Below are 20,161 nucleotides of genomic sequence, written 5' to 3'. Positions count from 1 at the left end.
ATAAAATACTACTTTCATGTTATTTATATCAATTTGTTTCAATCGAGCAATCTATTCAGAGTATGTGATATGATCTTCAAAAATGTGAGTAGGTGATGAGGCCAGTACATAGAAAAGAATGTTTTTATTGCGTTTAAACGCTAAAATATTCAAGACAAAGGAAAGGCTCAAGAAAGAAGGAAAACTCTCTAGCACTTTCTTTTTTGCTCTCTTTCTCGCGCTCTCTCTTCTCTCTCTCTCTCTCTCTCTCTCTCTCTCTCTCTCTCTCTCTCTCCATGCGTTCTTTTCATCTATATCACTTGGTTGCCATCCTGTGGGGATCCGGGTTAGAATAGGTCCTCAGTACCCCATTGCTTGTCGTAAGAGACGATTAAATGGGCGGTCCTTCGGATGAGACCGGAAAAACCGAGGTCCCGTGTTAGTACAGCAGGTGTGGCACGTACGATAAAGATCCCTCCCTGCTCAAAGGCCATAAGCGCCGAGTATAGGCCTAAATTTTGCAGCCCTTCACCGACAGTGGTGACTTCTGCATATGAGTGAAATATTCTCGAGAGGGACGTAAAACAATATTCAATCAATCAATCACTTGGTTGCCATGTTGCCGAGAAAAATATCCACAATGGGGGCACTCTCTTCAGACTCTTTCTCTCTCCATCTCGCTTTCTGACACACACACACACACACACACACACTCTCTCTCTCTCTCTCATCGCTAGATTCAACTAACTTATTCAGATTAAGCACGAAAGCGATTTTTTAAAATTTCTGCGTGGGGGAAGGGGGTGTACTGTAATACGTTGATGTAATGGGCAAGGTAAGGTATAAAGGTTATATTAAAAACAAGAATATCAGTAAAACTGATGAATGCTCTCCAGACTGCATCCTTCATATGAAGCATGACTTGCACAATGTTCAATAACTGTTGAAATGAAGAGTTTTTGATCTATAAGGAATGTGTTGAGTGACCTTAACCTTTACAAAATGACCCTGAGTGACCTTTGTCTGGCAGGTCAATTGCCCATCATTTATTTATGGGATATATTTTAACTTTGATGTTACATCATCGTCGCAAACCACGGTTTTGAGTCCACTCACGCTCCCTCATGATGATGGAGAGAATCGAATAGAAGCACCCGTGGGTAACCGACGATGATGTTACATGTACTTTTTAAGAATTCTTAAGTGATACTTGTATCTGACGAAAATATCGTAAATATACATCAAAGTTTCGTCTTATTTATCCTAGAATTAAATGATACACTGGTGTATCATTTTGACTCAAAGTCTCGTTAAAATTGAATAACTTAATTTTTTGGGTCCCATAAAAAGGGGGGAGGAGGGGTACGGACCCCTGGAACCCCCACCCCCTCTGAATCCACCCTTGATTTGTGATAATCAATGATCAATCTATGATGAAAGGTTTGAGAGATGGGAACTTTTATAGTAAAAAATGTTGAAATAAGGAACATTTATATAAGTTGAGTGACGATGACCTTTCCAAAATTGCCTTAGAAGACCTCATCCACAAGACATTGTGTCAAGGAACATTTGTGTTCAATTATATCAATATTTGATGAACGGTTTAAAAGATATCAGCTCAGATGGACGAGCGGACACACACACACACACACACACAGACAGAGAGAGAGAGAGAGAGAGAGAGAGAGAGAGAGAGAGAGAGACAGACAGACAGACAGACAGACAGTACCAAAAAGATATGTTCCCAAAAATAATTTAGGGGTGATGTAATGACTGTCATTAAACTCTTTATCAAATAAGTTAAGAATGAGACAAATGTTGAATGTGGATCTACATGAAAGTCACACACACACATCTCACAAAGGCAATGATTAAAAGGAATCTCTAGTCATGTACTCCACCAACTGAATTAACTGGCCACCGGCGATCGAACCCGTCTGACCGCCACATTTCTGTCTCTTCACCCATGATCCATTAAAGTCAAAATACTATTATCCTATTGCAGTAATGTATATTTACATCAGTTCTGAACGATACAGTTTAGATCAGGCCGCAATAGGGGATTTTCGATCCTCTGAAATTGTATTCAATGTGTACACGTGTCGGTCATTCAGATGTTGCAATATTGACACAATTTTTGCAGCAATTCAATATAACCTTAATTAAATTCTACATCAATGTAATTTACAAGGAGGAAACAAGTAAAATTACTTGCAATCAACATACCTTCAGATGTGTGATAATCAGGGGCGGATCCAGAAATTGCGATGGGGGGGGGGCGCAACTTTTTGAGGCAGGGGGTCTGGGGGCCGCCTTGAGGCCCCCAGTGGGTCCAGGTGGTGGCCCAGGGGGCGAAGCCCCCGGAAGTTCCTGGATTTTACAGATTTTATAGGGCTAGAAATATGTCTCGTATGCAGTCATTCTTATTATTTTCTGTAATTTTTGATATGGTGAAATTAATAAAATGACGCGAATTTTAAGGGTTTTGGGGGAAAATGTAAGTTCTCCCAATAAACGTAATTCAATAAATTAAAAAAAAATTTCATTTATTTCTCCGAGAGTGGAAGAAATTATTGCCTCTTCTATCGTTTACATTCTTCTAAACAAGACATCACGATTTACTTAAAATGTTTAAATTTCAAATTTTATCCGCCACTGATAATACAGAACATTATTTCACTCATATGTTTGATTGAAAGGTACACACTAAGGTGCGGGTATTAGTACCAAAACATCCGTAATGACCATGTCCCGCGGCGTGCTTTCTTTTTGAGACTCATTTCATACTTCTTTACCAATAAGTGAAGTTTGTATTGCCTCCTGGCAGTTTCTGTGACTGTTTGTCAGCTGAGTAATAAATTATTCGTGGTTTGGTTTTCCGAGTTTGGTCCTCAGGACAGGCAGCAATGTGGACAGAATTTGAGAAGGAATTGGGAAATTTGGGGGGGTGGGGGGGGTGGTGGTGGTGGTGGTGGTGGTACTACAACCGAACGTTCTTGATATATTATTTTAATAAGTCTTCAAGTATACATAGAAGGACTATATACTTTCATTTTAAAACGTCAACAAAAAATACAATATCTAAATATTACCATGACAACGGATCTATCGTCTGTATCATTGCTTTCATAGTACATATACATAAAACACACACTCAGTTAATCATTTTTATTTTTTGATATTGTGAAAATGATTTAATCCAGACAAAAAAGTTCAAACAATGAAATTCTGAATTTACTGTAAAATGATAGATGATTCTGTTGTCATTAAAGGAAGCTCCTCATTAGTGCCATCTGTTACTTCCTCTGATTCATTGGATTCTTCATTGACATTATCGATCTCCTCGGTGTCGTCAGTATCATCGCTATCCTCATCATCGGAGACATCGGATGTCTCGTCGTCTAGGGTGTTTTCCTCTGGTGGCATTATCTGGGGGAATTCTTTCTCCAGGCCCTCCTTCTTTATCAGTTCCTGCAGCTTCTCTAGTTGTTCAGTCTGCAGACAGAAGCAGGATGGTCTTTTGTGCATCCATTTCTTCATCTTCTTCATTTTTCTCCATTTCTGACGTCTCTGGGCCCTGTTGCCTTTGTGTTGCTGCCATCGTCGACGGTGAACCATTACGTGTTTATCCTGGTCGCCGTCCTGTGCCTCCTCTGGTTCATCTTCGTCAGAGTCGTCTGCTGTCATCATGCCGCGGCGTTTCTGCATCCATTTCATTTTCCTCTGGCGTTTCATGGCCCATTTGTTTTGTTTCTTAGCCATCCAGCTGTTTTTATCGCCGTCATCTTCGTCATCGTCTTTTACATCGTCATCATTAGCCACAGCCGGGTACCTGCAAACACAATGTTTATTCTGACTTCGACACTATATCACAAAGGTATCCCAGTGTTTTGTTAATAACAACCGTATACGACGAGAATTCGTGCAGTTATGAGATATATTGTAATGACAATATTTTAGGGTGGTGGTGGCAAATAATACAAAATGTCCATGGACCACTATTCTTACCAGGTAGACTTTACACGAAATTATACCGTAACTCTTATTGTGGCCATGTAGTGAAGACAGTTAATCGAAGATACAACATATGGACCTTACATATTGATAACTATGTTAAAAAGTGTTCCTTTAAATTCCTAAGTAAAACTTCTTACTCTTAATATTTTTTAGCCATTGTCCCGGGCTCATACGGTGTAGTTTGAACAACTTCAATCTACATTATATGTTGTGGCTCTTGAGAGAAGATTTTCCAAGATTTTAAAGAATAGTCACCTGTTGTGGTGACTCCGGATATCACAGTTTGCTTAAACTTGCCTGAATTTACACTATGTATATGGAGAATATAGACAAATTGTACCCTTGTAGTTATTGAGAATTTTAAAAAAAGATTTTCCCTTTATCTTCCTATGTAAAATGCAATAATTTTAAAGATTTTTTTTAAACATCCCATACTATCCCCCTCCCCAAGTATTTCTCTCAAGTTTGATGTCAAATGGCACATTGGTTCTAAGAAATTGGAAATGTAAAAAACCACAAAGATGAGGTCAACGACGACAGTTGACGCCTAAGGCTCATATAGACTAAAATAGACTCATACTGCAACTTTGGGATATGTCGCCTTTGAGTAAATTCAAACCCTTCAATCATAACAAAACAGACTGAATTCCAACACTATTGTAAAGCTTCATACCATTTCAAGCGACGACGTCCAGTACCCACTTGCACAGTTTAATTAACTTTACTGGTAGTTAACAGATAGTTAATGCCATATAAATACATGTATTAAGGAAGTTAGCTCCTGAGCTTTTGAGTACAACTGCGCAGGATGCTACAATTAAGTATTTAGTGGTTCAATACTGATCCCATTGGTGCAAACATATTACACATCTATTACTGAACCCTATCCAGTTGAATTTTTTTGTGTGAATTAAAATTTTGAAATGGTTTGGCAGGGACTATATTTTATGGCGGAAGGATCGATTGATTATTCAAAAAGTTCTAAATCTGCATAATATTACAGTTTCTGTTTCATCCAATACGAGTACATGTATATTTTCAATTTTTATACTCCTATACGTGTATTTCAGTTTTATAATTCATGATACATGTTGTTGAGACGTGGAACTAGTTCAAATGTTGTGTTTTCCAAAACAGAACACCGATTCTTAAAAAAGTTTAAATTAATTTACTCGAAATTTTGTATAAAAATTCAGTATTTTCGCCAATAATTCAATTTTTTTTTTTATCTCTAACCCTTACTTTTTTAAAGTTCCATTTTGAAAAAAGTTTTAAGAAAAGACATTGAAACTATGTGAAATTTTAGAAATTGACATTACTCCTAATATAAATTTGATATCATGAATTTGTTCGCATCTCAAGTGCAAAAAGGTCAATATTTATTTCTATTACCTGTATCAAACTTTTTAAAAATCTGTAATCATTGCGACTCCAGTTTTTCTTTTTAATTTCCTAATTCTCCTTCAATGTATAAATCAAAAATACACTTTCCAAAAAAAAAAAATAAAAAAAAAAAATAAAAAAAAAAAATGACATTACTCCAAATTTCAGGTGTTAAGTTAACTAACCTGGGTACATTAAACTATTTTAAACATTGCTAGCTTACCCGTTCCGTGCACCTTGTATTCCTGCAAGCCTCTGTCTCCGCCATTCTCTCCACTTCCCCCCGCGCCGTGCTTCCAGGACACTGACTACAGCTAAGACCAACAACAGAGACAACCAAAACTTCATCTTGACTCTCAAAGAACTTTGATGCTGTTTGATAATTCCTCGTCTATTTATACCCAGGGTTTGCGTGGTTTTGACCCCCCGATCACGCGGCTTTGTTTTTCAGGAAATTGTTTACATCCTGCAACACTCGCCGGATTGCCAGATGTTTCAAGTGCCCCCTCCTTGTGTCGGTTCTATATTTTGCCCTCTAATCTGCTGACCAGCATTTACGAGCTTTCGTCAAATTAATGTTTGTTTCGAATTAGTGGAGAATTTGTTTATGTTGTTATACCAAATAGAAGAATTTCTGATGCGGAGAAGTTATTTATCACTAGGTCTTGGATTCTGGTGATTCACTGACCATGCAGGCCGGGCACCTGGTCATGCTGAGATTGTTTTTCCCCTGGTTTCTGAACACAAAATCGAGAGCCAAAAGTCGAACCGTTAATGTTTATGCATGCACTCAACAGCACTTCTGAAATAATAGATGATAAGTATAATATGGTCTCTTCATAGAACATTTCAGTGCATATTGCTCAGAAGACATTGTTAGTATTAGACGCGGTGTATTTTGTACTTATATGTAATGGTAGCTTAATTGTTTTAAAATGCTCTTCATTTCAGTGTACGAATATAATAAGTTTAGAGTTTGAAAAGCTTTAAGTGAAGCAGTCTGTTAAAGGGACTGATTCACGGTTTCCCCTCAAATTTTGTCTTTCACTTTTAATGATCAAAATCCGTTTAATGTGTGTTAAAAGGTTTCCCAAAAAATTAAGGTTATACATTATGACAGAAGATCATTGTAGAAAGTTCATTATTTGTTTTTGTAAATAGAGATTTAGGAATGTTATTGTTTACAAGTTTTCAAAAGTCAAAGTTTATTATAATCGCATTTCGAGTATTCTTTGGGGAAAGTGTGTCATTTAAAAGTTAAAATTTGTGACTGTGCTAAATTAAGATACTTTGAATTACAAAATTAACATTTCACTGGTTTGTTTGCAAACATAGAAAGAATCGAGTCTTTGTTTACATAACACAGAGTTACAATGATTATGTAATGGTACAATATTGCCCTTCCACCTATCCTTTCATTCAGAAGGTCCTGGTTGTCAACATCAAATAGATTATATTTCTAATGTTTAGCATCAAAAATGAAAAACATCCCCCCCCCCCCCAGAAAAAATTTGAACCAGCTCACTGGAATTACACACACATTAGCTCAACAAGTGCACATTGCTGGCTCAATACAATGAACATATTGTCATCAAAGTTTGTTGATATAAGTGCATCGGCACTTGCTTTCTAATCTCAACAATTCTAATGATACTTATCATGTTCTTGTTTCTTTTGAATGAATACAGCAAAATAAAGTTTGTTCGTTAACCGCCTAGCCTGACTTTGAACGTCAGCACTGTCATCTTCCTTTCAAGATTCAGATGGCACCCTCTAATTCATAGTATCTACATGTTCATTTACGAACAAACGAAATGCGTTCATCAGCGCCATTGATTGCATTTTCGTTTGTAAAATTGTGCGCTTTATAAATCTTAATAATAATAATAAATCTTAATAATAATTTGTACCTGTACAATTAATTATTTCAACAAGGATTAATATTTCGTCAGTGTAGGTCATTGGGATTAATTTGACTAGATGAAAAGAAAGTGAGCCATGCGTCGAGACTTGTCAAATAGTATAGTAACAGTCAGCTAGGGTTATGCGATGTGTATGGAGCGCCAAATTAACAATCTTGAGAATTAAAGTGCGCATCATGTCAATCATTGCGCGCAATTCAATTGATGCGCACATAAAATAAATTATTGTTCTTATCAATTCAACTGATGCGCACATCACTGTGATAAAAGTATTGTAAGAGAAATTTATTCTAGAGCTCGGAATAAATGATTTGATGATCTCTTTAATTTAAATGACAATGATATTGAATAAAGAATTAAAGAATACATCATTTTTTTTTAAAGAGAGCAACAATTCAATTAAAGAGATCCTTAATTCATTTGTGGATATGTTGAATTGACGATATCTTTACTTAGATACATGTAGTTCTCTCTAAAAGAATTATTGCAAGTATCAAATCCATTATTACGCTCATCAATGGAATTGATGCTATCCTTAATTGAATTTCTGCACACAATAATTCAATTGAAAAGAGCAATAATTCAGTGCGCATTTACTGAATTACTAATCTCTTCAATTGTAGCGCGCATTAATTGGTTGGTTGTGGTTTTTTTACGTCCCGTAGAGAAATTTTCACTCATATTGAGACGTCACGCTCGTCATTTTTACACACGGTTGCGGAAATAACCGAGTAATTACGATTGCAGTTGTTGGTGAAGTACCACAAATTTAGACCTATGTTTAGCGCTTACGGCCGTAGGGGTGAAGGTTCTTTAACGTGCCAACGCCTTTCGCGACATGGGATCTCTGTTTTTAAGGTCATATCCAAAAGACACGTGATTCTCACTTCTAAATGCCGAGCGTTTGGAGAAGAAGCAGTCACTACCTATATTTTACGTCTGAGGTTTGCACGAGTCGGGCTCAAACTCTAACCTTCCGGTTACGAATCGAACGCTCTACCAATGAGCTACCGCGACCAGCGCGCATTCATTATACAATTTATTTGAAGAGAGCAACAATTCAATTATCGCGCACATCAATTCAGCAGAATAATTGATGCTATCAATAATTCGATTAATGCACAGAATAATTCAGAATTGTAGATATCATTAATCATTTGAAAAGATCTTTAATTGAATTGTTGCTCGCATCAAATGAATTGATGGGATCTTCAAATAATTAAAGATATCTTCAATTATTTGAGTTAATATCAATTTGATGCTCCATAGACTTTAAACAATTGACCTCCGGATGCACAAGCAAAATATGATGACCGTGTCTTTAAAATTACTTAAAGTTACAAAAAAAAATAATAAAAAAATGAATGACGATGTACAGGCCAATGGTGTCAATCAGTTATATAAATCATACCTCCGATAATTTCGTGCCATTATAGTTTGCATTTTCTATGTTCCAATATCTGTTACATACTGTAGAATCATTTAAATTCGTGGGGGGCAATTTTCGTGGATTACTGAATGTTTACGGGTTCGTGAGGACGTAATTTCGTGGATTTATATATTGTTAAGATTCTTGTACATACTAGTTGTCTTTATTCGTTGAGGATGTAAATTCGTGGGTGAGGGGTACCCACGAATTCCACGAAAATTGAGCCACCACGAATTCTAATGATTCCACAGTACATCAATCGAAATAACACCAATTGTTTTGGGTTTTTTCGCAGCAGATTTGGGGTTTTCAAAGATTCAATTTTCATTTTCTTTTAACATCCATTGGTTATTCAACGTCAAACACATTTATATTGCTGAACTCTTTAAGGTGTAATAAATCAGTTTCCTTCTTGAAGTACAGTTTCAAATACCAGTACAATGCATAACTGAGCTTTGCATTTTTCAATACATCATTCATCTTTTTTTCAAACGTCACATAAAGTTCAGTTTTAAGTGATCATTATAATCATTATGAAAATATCACAAAATATGTAGAACGTTATTGCTACTTAAGTTGATACAGTAAATCCCTAGTTGTATGAAATAAACTTGAAGAGGAATTTAGAATTTTAACCTAAATAAGGATGTAAAGCAAGAGATAATGGACCAGAACAGTGATGTAAAGTAAACCAGAGTGGGATCAGAACAGTGATGTAAAGTAAACCAGAGTGGAATCAGAACAGTGATGTAAAGTAAAACAGAGTGGGGTCAGAACAGGGATGTAAAGTAAAACAGAGTGGGATCAGAACAGTGATGTAAAGTAAACCAGAGTGGAATCAGAACAGTGATGTAAAGTAAAACAGAGTGGGATCAGAACATGGATGTAAAGTAAAACAGAGTGGGATCAGAACAGTGATGTAAAGTAAAACAGAGTGGGATCAGAACAGTGATGTATAGTAAAACAGAGTGGGATCAGAACAGGGATGTAAAGTAAAACAGAGTGGGATCAGAACAGTGATGTAAAGTAAAACAATCAGAACAGTGATGTATAGTAAAACAGAGTGGGATCAGAACAGGGATGTGAAGTAAAACAGAGTGGGGTCAGAACAGTGATGTAAAGTAAAACAGAGTGGGATCAGAACAGGGATGTGAAGTAAAACAGAGTGGGGTCAGAACAGGGATGTAAAGTAAAACAGAGTGGGATCAGAACAGGGATGTGAAGTAAAACAGAGTGGGATCAGAACAAGGATGTAAAGTAAAACAGAGTGGGATCAGAACAGGGATGTAAAGTAAAACAGAGTGGGACCAGAACAGGGATGTAAAGTAAAACAGAGTGGGACCAGAACAGGGATGTAAAGTAAAACAGAGTGGGATCAAAACAGTGATGTAAAGTAAAACAGAGTGGAATCAGAACAGGGGTGTAAAGTAAAACAGAGTGGGGTCAGAATATGAATGTGAAATAATTTATTTTTAAATATATGAAGGCCTTGAATTATAAAAACTAAACATAATGTTGACCTGGAATAGAATTTTGTCTTTTGTTCTTTTAGGTCACCAAATATGAAGCCCCAACTTCTTATGAAGAAGATAAAAGTTGCAAACAGACTAAAACCAGACAATGAGATGAAAAACAAAACAGTATGCCTCCAGACCTTTTAAATGTTAGAGGAAATTTAAAAAACCTGTCAAAATTTTTCAATATTTTTCCATACATCATAACAGTAATTTCAACATAACTGCAGCACTCTAATACATGTACTACCAGCAAAAGTGTTGATTAAACCATATCGGAAAGAAGTCATTTCACTTGATCTTACATAACAGATCATTAGGTCTGCCATTTAGTGATCATGTGAATGCAATGCTGATGTTCTCGTTTATGACCACAGTCCTTGGCTGATTTTTCAAGTGTCTGAGAAGCTGATGTTATCTTGCAAGTACCGATATCACGAGTCTCTTCACTCAAGTACAATCACAAGACAAAATACTTTGCATATTTTTAAAATGCAGCTACACGGTGATTTCATAAAAAATTTCAAATTAAACTTGATAATCATATAAAGTTTAATCTCTTTATTGTTTGAAAATGATAAGTAACATTTACAGTATTCTGTGTCCCTTGGAATTCTACAAGAGCTGTTAAATCTGTTACTAATGCTACATCCTGTAGGACACAAATCTTCATAAAATATTTCAAAAGCACAAAATGTTAGTTAAACTTTTCTATTCCATTTTGTCAATGTCCAAATAATAAACAGAGGATAAGGAATTCTAGTACAGTGATTCAAAGAATAGGGATTTCTAGTACAGTGGTATAGTCAGTCTTTATTTTTGTTTTGTTGTTGGTTAAATCAGAGACAACTATTTTGTCTCCGGTGCAGCCAAGTCACTGTCATGAAAACAATACAGGGGATTTCCTGGACTGTTTTCCTCAGAGGAAGCTTGGAACACATGGAGAATGGCAATTCTAAGCTTTCTGTATCTCAGCTATTGTCTGCAGCTTTTAAACCAATTCCTTCACACTTAATTATCGTAGAATTCTTTGTCAATTCTTTCACTTCAAATTTTGCCTGAAACACGAATAAATATTCGAAATAAAACATAAATATGACTTTACTCGGAAGTTTCTCTAGAAGATGATCTATAGTTTAACTATCCATTCTAAATGCATCATATGAATCACATCTCCAAACATTAAAATGATGATAGGTTTCAATAATGCTGACTCTTACATTTGTCATTGTGGAGGCTATGTGTATTGCAGTTTCTGTGTGTAGAGACAAAGGACCACACAGGATTTCAGACTTCCCATCAGCCAGGGCCATCAGGACCATCAACTGTACAAAAATAAATCAACATGCTGCCATTAGAACCATCAACTGTACAAAAATAATTCAACATGCTGCCATCAGGACCATCAACTGTACAAAAATAATTCAGCCAGGGCCATCAACGGTACAAAAATAATTCAACATGCTGTCATCAGTACCATCAACTGTACAAAAATAATTCAACATGCTGCCATCAGGACCATCAACTGTACAAAAATAAATCAACATGCTGCCATCAGGACCATCAACTGTACAAAAAATAATTCAACATGCTGCCATCAGGACCATCAACTGTACAAAAATAATTCAACATGCTGCCATCAGGACCATCAACTGTACAAAAATAATTCAACATGCTGTCTACTACATAGATGTAACTACATCAAAGATGCACATATACTTCAACATATCTAATATATGATCATGATGGTGAAATTTTGCATATTTTAGATTAAGGAGTGGTAAATTGATTGTAAAATGACACTGTATCATTTACCAATTCACATCGTTCAACTGAACACTGATGTAAAGAAATCTTTACAGAGTGACTGTCCCTTGCGCTGTATCAAAGTGAATTTAAAACATCATTTTTATCTAGATTCCACGAAATTAATGATAGAGTATTCATCATATCTGGTGCTATAAATAGGTAACTATTAAGTCTGAAATTATAGTTCATTATATCATTGTGTTCAGCAGTGACAGTTGTTAAAACGGTAATTCTAATAAGACCTCCACAGTTACTGTTCCTGGAAGATTTTGAATGAAGTCAAAATTTCAACCATCTGCAAGACACTTAACAAATGAAATACAGCAATTCAGTTTATGACATTTACATTTCCACTGATTTTGCCGTCGATATCCTTAACCAATTATAATGATAGCCATTTCCTCATGAATGCAATGCAGTTGTGAACAATGCTTGTATGGATCTTGATAAATACAGTACGTCTATAAATATAATGTCTATTTTAATGGCTAGGAATTCTGACAGAAATGAAAGGTGATGTAAATATTAGAAATAAACTTAATTTCTGAAAATACATGTGGATATGAACTACTTCACATCGGCATACTTTTGATGAAGCGCTAATGCTTGGACCACCTGAATACTTATGACACAACATCACACTCTAGGGTGATCATTTTCAAATTTTAATTTTCAAGAGCGTGGACGATCATGTACTGAACAAATTACAACCGGTCACCAAAATAATACTCATAAAAATCTCACCTGGTCTTGTAAAAATTCGTCCACACATCCACCATTAAACAGATTGTTGATAAGCATGTCTCCTGCCTCCTGACCAACCTTCTCAGCTGGTGCACCTGTCACAGGGATATACCCATGAACACTATCACTCAACCACATTGGATTGTAATCACATACAACTGGATTGATATTATGACAGATTCAGAGTTTACACATCTCATGCTTTGTACATGATTTTCACGCTTTTTGACCCCATCTCAAGCTCTATGCAAGGTTAACAAGTTCTTAGGCTTTTCCAAATTTTCAGTTAAAGAAAAAAAAGACTGTCACAGTGTGTCTTTGAAATTGTCGTATCTCAGATGAAGCCTGTCGTCCACAGGTTATCTGTTTAAACACGGATATTATAGTCAATATCCCCAATTAGTGTAATTACCACAGTATGTTAAACAATGCATGGCATATTTCATAAATACTTGTCTTACTCTTCAAAGCAGCAATACTCATCACTGTTTTCAACTTAATAGTCAAGGAAACATGTAATACATCATTATACCTCATTTACATTTAACATCTTACATTTGTTTGAGAAGGAGGAATGTTTTCTTTTCTTTTTGTTTTTTTGTTTGTGATATTTCAAAACAATACATGTACATGAACAATATGGGTTGTAGCAACACTGATAAAAACCTCACCCCAAATCCCACCCTTACATGAACATGATTTCGCCCTTTGCCTCATTGAATTTATCACATGTAAACTTTACAGTACATTCTGGTATATTCAGTCCATACCTTTCTTTCCCAGTGCTGATCCAGCTAGCAAGCAGCCAGTGCTTGTCTCTGCTATAACTCTGCAAAGAATTATTTGATATTCAGGAAAAAAATTGCAGAACATTTTATGTGTGCAATGTCTGTTCTGTAATTTATAAAGATTAAGGTAGCTCCATGCACCCTCATGGGACTTATCAAAATTAATGGTTCAAAGTAGAAAAGTTGTATTGATTTTCACTTAATATAGCTTATTTAATCAATTTAATCAATAACCAAAGAAAATGTATATATTGCCAGATTTTTAAAGATGTCAGACATACAAAAATAAAAGTTTATATCAACATTAGAAAACCACACATTTTCATTGAATAGCATGATAAAAATACATAAAAACAGGTTAAAATGACAAAATTTTAATTTCAACAATTTCCAAAAAAAAAAAACCAAAAAAAAAACCACCCCAAAAATGTGCTGCTTTATGAATATATATGAATTTATTGTGGATATCATGGAAATCATTGTATAATACATGTAAATATACAAGAGAGAAATACCAGCATAGGAGTTATTGCCCTTTACAACATTTTTGTAGTATATATTATTGATTATTCATAGAAAATATAAACCTTTTCAATATCAAATTGTTTACCAGATTTTTTATAATACCTAGTGAATAAAATTTCTCCAAAAGATATTATCTTTTTCATGCACAAATTTTAACAAATTTTAATGACATAACGATTTTGCAAAAACTTATAATGTCACATGAAGGTGGAATTACTTCAAGTTGCATACAAATTGCTAAACATTTCCCAAGCCTTACATGATTCCACATCCTGTCCCTATTCCATGGCTTTCTTTTTTGACATCGATTTTAATGGGAACCCCTGGATAATCTTGTTTTATAACATCTGTTGCACACTGAGACATTATATGAGCAACCTAAAATGAACACAATTATGTTACAGATAGCAATACAAGCTTGATTTGCACTTCTTCATTGATTATATGCATTAATCCTCAGTCCTTTTTCTCAGTTACCATAATTATATTTTAATTGAAGTCTTACTCAATAATCATTAGATGCATTATGGTTTTTATTACAAGGTACAATACAAAAGAGAACAGTATACAGTCAATCTGACTGCTCAAAGTTATCCTTAACAAACATTTCAGAGTGTTAAAATGCAAGATTTCAGAAGGCTGCCAAGAAAAATGACTACTCTTTGTGGCACGATGTGTACACTCAAAAGCTATCTCTATGACCTTTGACCTTAAACATTCATACCTTCACAGGAAGCACCCCTGCTACATATGACAGCCCATGTATTTTGGTGACTGACCCTTGATCTGTCATTGTGACACCCTGTAAGCCAGAACTAGGGGTCACCTTCAAGTGAACTTCTCCTCCTCCCTTAGGAAAAAAGCCCCTAAAATCAAGGAAAAAAAATTAATCATCCTTCATTTGTATAAATATTAATACATTTTATGGGAAATGTCATATCATTGAAGGTTCATTTCATTCATAATTCATGTTGAGTGTCAAATCAATTTAAAAAATTCAATTAAAAAAAATGTCCTGGCAAGCTCAAAATGCAGGTTTATAAAATAACAGTTATAGCTTGGGTTCTTGGATAACAGTAGTATCGTTTGACCCTCAAACAGATCTGTTACTCTTACTCTGTAGCTTCAAGCAACAGAACTGTTGTTGTCCTCAGACCTAGTCAATCACTGTATACTGTTGACTTGTGATTCTCATGATCACATGGTGTTTATTTACCTGCTGACCAGTCTCATTTTGTCAAAGAAGCAGCTGACTTCACACCTTCTCATAAAATTTAATACTGCCAATCTATAACGAATGCTGCAACAAAACCCCTGATACACATGTCTATAGACTATTCATTAAAAAATTCAAAAATGCATGAAGCCCATGCCTGTATATGCACAAAAATAAATCAAAAGTTTAGTCGTATTATTCTGATAAACAAGAAAACTGACAGTCAGAAAGGGCTCCCAATAAATCTGAAAATTGAAAGGGGTCTTCCTCTACTTATTATATATAAAATTTATGAAAATCTTCCAAAGGAAACTTAAGTTATCGTGTGCCATAGAAAGCGCTGACAGAAACAAGGACTGACAGAGAGTGATTTCTATATGGCACCCACGGGGCCCTAACTAAAGACCAATGTTCTGAATATCATGTACCAGGAGCTTTGTTTAAGTTGTCATTGTATAATGAGGAAACACAAAAAATTATTACAATATACCGAAACTGTTCCTCACTTCAGTTGTTTTCATCACTTAATGGTTCATTTGTCTTTAGTGACATGATTCAAGACACAGTTTATACATTTATTTTAAATTTGGACTACAGAGATAAAATTTCTACATCTAACAATAACATACTAAACATTGCACAACGATATCATCTTAAACTAACCTTCTTTTAATTTCGCCTTCAAAATGGAGTCCAAACTTTGCAGCAACTGGACGAAATACCTGTAAATCAAAGCAATGAATTGAAACAAACCAAAGAACCTTTCTTGACCACTACAGATTTTTCAATAATTGAACTGATGCGCATATCAATTGAATTGATGACAGCAATAATTGATTTGATGTGTGCATCAATTCAACTAATGCGTACAATAATGGAATTGATGATATCTTGGTGCGCCATACAAATTTGCTCTTTTCCAATTTATGTGATATAGAAATGCACATCATTTCAATTTTTCATCCCTAGACACAATCCCAAAACACTGAAATTTGCTGTTTATGATATTGTCTTACGACTTATTTGAGGAAATGCAATTTACCATCAGAGCATAATCAATCTGAGGGGCCATTTCAGCATTGGTTCCACCAATTAAGGACATATGTATCTCCCCATCACTGAACAAACAGCAGGGGATGGCTGCTTGCATCAATAAACATATACTTCTGCAAGCAGAAAACAAATCATCATTGGTATTCATGGAAAGTCTTTGATAAATTCTTCAGTTACTTTGCTAAACATTTGTCACTGACATAATAAAGCTGATTATTTACTAATATCAGTATGTGTGACCTGGTTCATATACATGTATAAATTTTGATAATATTCCCAAAATAATTGGAAGATTTTTGCAAATTTAAAATGAAAGCTGTATACCCTGCTGTTTTGGTGTCAGCTTTATATGATCCGGCTTTGACCTTGCCTGGTATCAGAGTCACCTCTGTGGAATTCACAGCAGCATTTTCTAGCTTCCCTCCACAAATCTCAGAAACAAGCTGCAGTCCTGTAAGGTGCTGTGGTCTGCAAGTATTGCAATTAAATGCACTAAATATACATACATAGCAACAAGTATTGTATAGAGTCACGTCACAATGCTTACACCTGAAAATTAATTAGTTTGGTTGATATACTTCAGATGTGAAATTATCTTCATTTTGATACATAATAAAAACAAATGATGTTATCTAATCATAATAAAAACACATAAATCACATTTATAGTGACCGGTCGCGGTAGCTCTCTGGTAGAGTGTTCACTTCATAACTGGGAGGCCACAAGTTCCAGCCACGCTCGTGCCAAGGCCATGTCAAACCTAAGACATAAACATAGGTAGTGATTGCTCCTTTGCCAAATGCTTGGCATTTAGAAGTGAGATTCATGGGGCTTTTGGATATAACCATAAAAATGGAAGTCTTGTGTTGTGGCAGGTGTTGGTATGTTAAAGAACCTTCACTGCTACAGGTCTGAGTGCTAAGCATGATTCTAAATTTGAGGTACATCACCTACAGCTGGTGACGTCTCAATATTAGTAATATATTCTCAACGAAACTCAACCACTTCTAGCGGAATTCTGTAGAAAAACAATTTTGCTTCATAATAAACATAATTCCTTATATCCAATGAGTTCATAATATGTTTTAAATCTCAGGGAATAAAAATCACTTCACTGTAAGTGTGAATTCATTAAAAGCATGTTCACTGTAACTGTGTTTTACTTATGAAATTGCATGCTTTGCTTCTTTAAAGTATTAATCATTTATAATATATATAATACCACATCCTTGCACTTCAGTAAGAAATTGAATACACAACATCACAGACTATTGGGCCAGAAGAATCACTGAAATTTATACACAGATCCAGAAACTTCATTATCAGTACAAATACCACTGAGCACCAAATACCAACTTAAGCTATCATCACAACCAGCTGAGTTATTTGGACGTTTGCAGGTTCACAAATTTATGGCATAATTTGGCTCCTATAATAAATTTGAAATTTGAAGAAGTGTTAGTTTGTGTTTAATTTTCTAAATAATTGTACAGACGATGCTTCAATCTAATCCAGACCTATAAAATTTACACCAAATATTTTCTTCATAGAGTTATTTTACAAGAGTAATTTAAGGCTCAGGCATCTATGCTTTTTAAGTTTGAGTGAATTAATGGATAATATCTAATAAATTGTCAGACTCTACATCACCCTTGCCCAGTCAACCTGAAAAGTTTCTATCAATCATCCATAAATGTTTATTAACCAATTATTATAAACAGAATCAGAGGTTGAGTGATTAATATGAAAAATTGGCAAAAAACCTAAAAGTTGACCTAATTCAAAAAATTTCAAAAATTTAGATATAATGACACAGACTGGGAAAGTGTGTTGGGGCATGTATGAAAAATTGATCAAAAGCCTCAACGTGTCAAAATGTTAGCATATTTCATATAGTTTTGATGTCATAGCATAAATGTCAATGAAAGATAGCCATCATAATGTGAGAAAGGTAGACTTCCTGAGTCCTATTGACAATTCATGGATCCATCCGCAATCAGTATTTTAGAAGTTTTGGAAAATTCATCGCAATGTACACCATTGAAGAATTTTCCTCTTTGAAGTCCAACAGATCTTACCGAAGTCCGGGTTTATTCCTTCCTGCTCTAATTTTCTGCACACGAATAGGCTTATTTAACAAACAGCTCAAAGTGGCGGCATTCCTTAAAATTTGTCCACCCTGAAAACAAATATCATTGTAAGCTTGTAAAGGTATTGATTATATACTGTCTTACTATACATCAAATGAATGACACTTGAAAGGAATATTTTCATTATGGATACTTCATAAGAAAATGATAATTAAAACAGCTCTGGGTTATATCTGATAACATTGTGTGTTATGGCCAGGACCCAGTTGCACAAAAGTAAAGTTTAACCGACAGTTAAAGTCTAGTCATCACTATATAAATATAAGAGTAATTAGAGATGACAAATTAACTTTTAGTTCACTTTAACTAACCTTCGTGCAACTTTTTAAACAAGAGTACCGCCATCGGTACATAATACGCCTGTGAAAAGCTAATAGGCCTATAGGGTGTTTTTCTTACACCATGATTTGTAGAACTTGGCTTCAAGTAGTATCAGCAATCATCAGGGTGTGACATGCTTTCTTTTCATCGTAAAAGCAAGACCAATCATGTACTCTCTATCTAATATTGTCACTTAATTGGCATAAGATGTATATGTACCAAGTTTGATGGTCCTAGCCCCAACAGTTCGGTCTGCATACTGCCTACAAGGTTTTCCTACTAAGTGATACTGTGACCTTGACCTTGAAAAATAATACTGTAAACGTATTATATTTGGCGTGTACGATATTTGGTGGAAATCGTTTTTTCAACAAGTTAGCGTAGATTTGATTTAGCGCATTCCTGAATTACTTTAAGCATCTAGATTTACGGATGGCATTTAGTGATGTACTTGATTTAGCGGAAGCTGCGTTCCGCCAAAGGCGCTAAATAGAATACACAGCCAAACGTAATACATTTACAGTAAGCATCTTCCTCTCATTATGGTGATCAAATGTACCAAGTTGCAATATCCTAGAGCTTATGGTTCGGTTTGTATCCTGCCTACAATGTTTTCCATCCAAGTGATATTACGACCTTTACCTTTGACTTCTGACCTTAAAAAACCAATAGGCATCTTCCTCTCATCATGGTAATCAAATATACCAAATTGTAATATCCTGGAGCTTACGGTTCAGTTTGTATCCTGCCCACAAGGTTTTCCTACTAAGTAATACTATGACCTTGACCTTTGATCTTAAGAACAATAGGCATCTTCCTTTCATGATGGTGATCAAAGGTACCAAGTTGTAAAATCCTGGAGCTTACGGTTCGATCTGTATCCCGTTGACATGGCCCAGACAGACTGATGACGCCATACCATAAAAAATTGAACAATTACGTAGGGAATATTTAAAAATTATAAAATGTAATACACTTCCATAGTTTTTGTCTATAGGATACATGTATTTAACCACGGGCAATGGAAGTTAATGTAAATATATAGTATGTGCTTCCAGTGCCCGTGTATTTAACAAAGTTTTGATACAATACAATTTAGATTGAGTACAGTAAATCTACTGAGCATTCATTAAAATGGTTGAATTCTTACCCCTTCCAGCACACTGCCATCAATATCTAAAAATTCATGTTGAGAACTTGTTGCCATCATAGAAAGACGAGGTTTAAATGTATAATAATAAATATATTGCACAACACGTTTAGCAAATCGAAAGTACAACGCGCGCATGGGCAATGCCTCGGGATCGGGAT

General features: G+C 35.2%; 3 protein-coding genes across 5 annotated transcripts in view; all 3 read right to left on the bottom strand.

Moving 5' to 3' along the window:
* Positions 1 to 20,161, bottom strand: part of LOC125670354 (solute carrier family 17 member 9-like) — a 960,148-nt gene that overhangs the window by 126,694 nt on the left and 813,293 nt on the right. The gene's annotated exons all lie outside the window — the stretch shown is intronic.
* On the bottom strand, positions 3,133 to 6,190 carry LOC125670823 (mitotic apparatus protein p62-like). Its single transcript, XM_056162007.1, has 2 exons — positions 5,603 to 6,190; positions 3,133 to 3,811 (listed from the first exon to the last, which is right to left on the bottom strand). Exons 1-2 carry the CDS (start codon positions 5,725 to 5,727, stop codon positions 3,214 to 3,216), a joined length of 723 nt encoding a protein of 240 aa, XP_056017982.1. The 5' UTR covers positions 5,728 to 6,190; the 3' UTR covers positions 3,133 to 3,213.
* Positions 10,791 to 20,157, bottom strand: LOC125669962 (RNA 3'-terminal phosphate cyclase-like). Of its 2 annotated transcripts, XM_048904842.2 has the most exons (11): positions 20,001 to 20,157; positions 18,458 to 18,558; positions 16,704 to 16,847; positions 16,369 to 16,492; positions 15,990 to 16,048; positions 14,835 to 14,976; positions 14,370 to 14,488; positions 13,568 to 13,626; positions 12,798 to 12,892; positions 11,465 to 11,569; positions 10,791 to 11,302 (listed from the first exon to the last, which is right to left on the bottom strand). In XM_048904842.2, exons 1-11 carry the CDS (start codon positions 20,136 to 20,138, stop codon positions 11,216 to 11,218), a joined length of 1,173 nt encoding a protein of 390 aa, XP_048760799.2. In that variant the 5' UTR covers positions 20,139 to 20,157; the 3' UTR covers positions 10,791 to 11,215. The 2 variants fall into 2 exon arrangements, with proteins under 2 accessions (XP_048760799.2, XP_056017971.1); XM_056161996.1 differs by lacking the exons at positions 10,791 to 11,302; positions 11,465 to 11,569 and adding an exon at positions 11,613 to 11,896.

This window comes from Ostrea edulis, chromosome 4, assembly GCF_947568905.1.
Source record: "Ostrea edulis chromosome 4, xbOstEdul1.1, whole genome shotgun sequence".
NCBI classification, from domain to species: Eukaryota; Metazoa; Mollusca; class Bivalvia; order Ostreida; family Ostreidae; genus Ostrea; species Ostrea edulis.
Note: the sequence above shows the minus strand (reverse complement) of the source record. Positions and strands in the feature narration are given on the sequence as shown.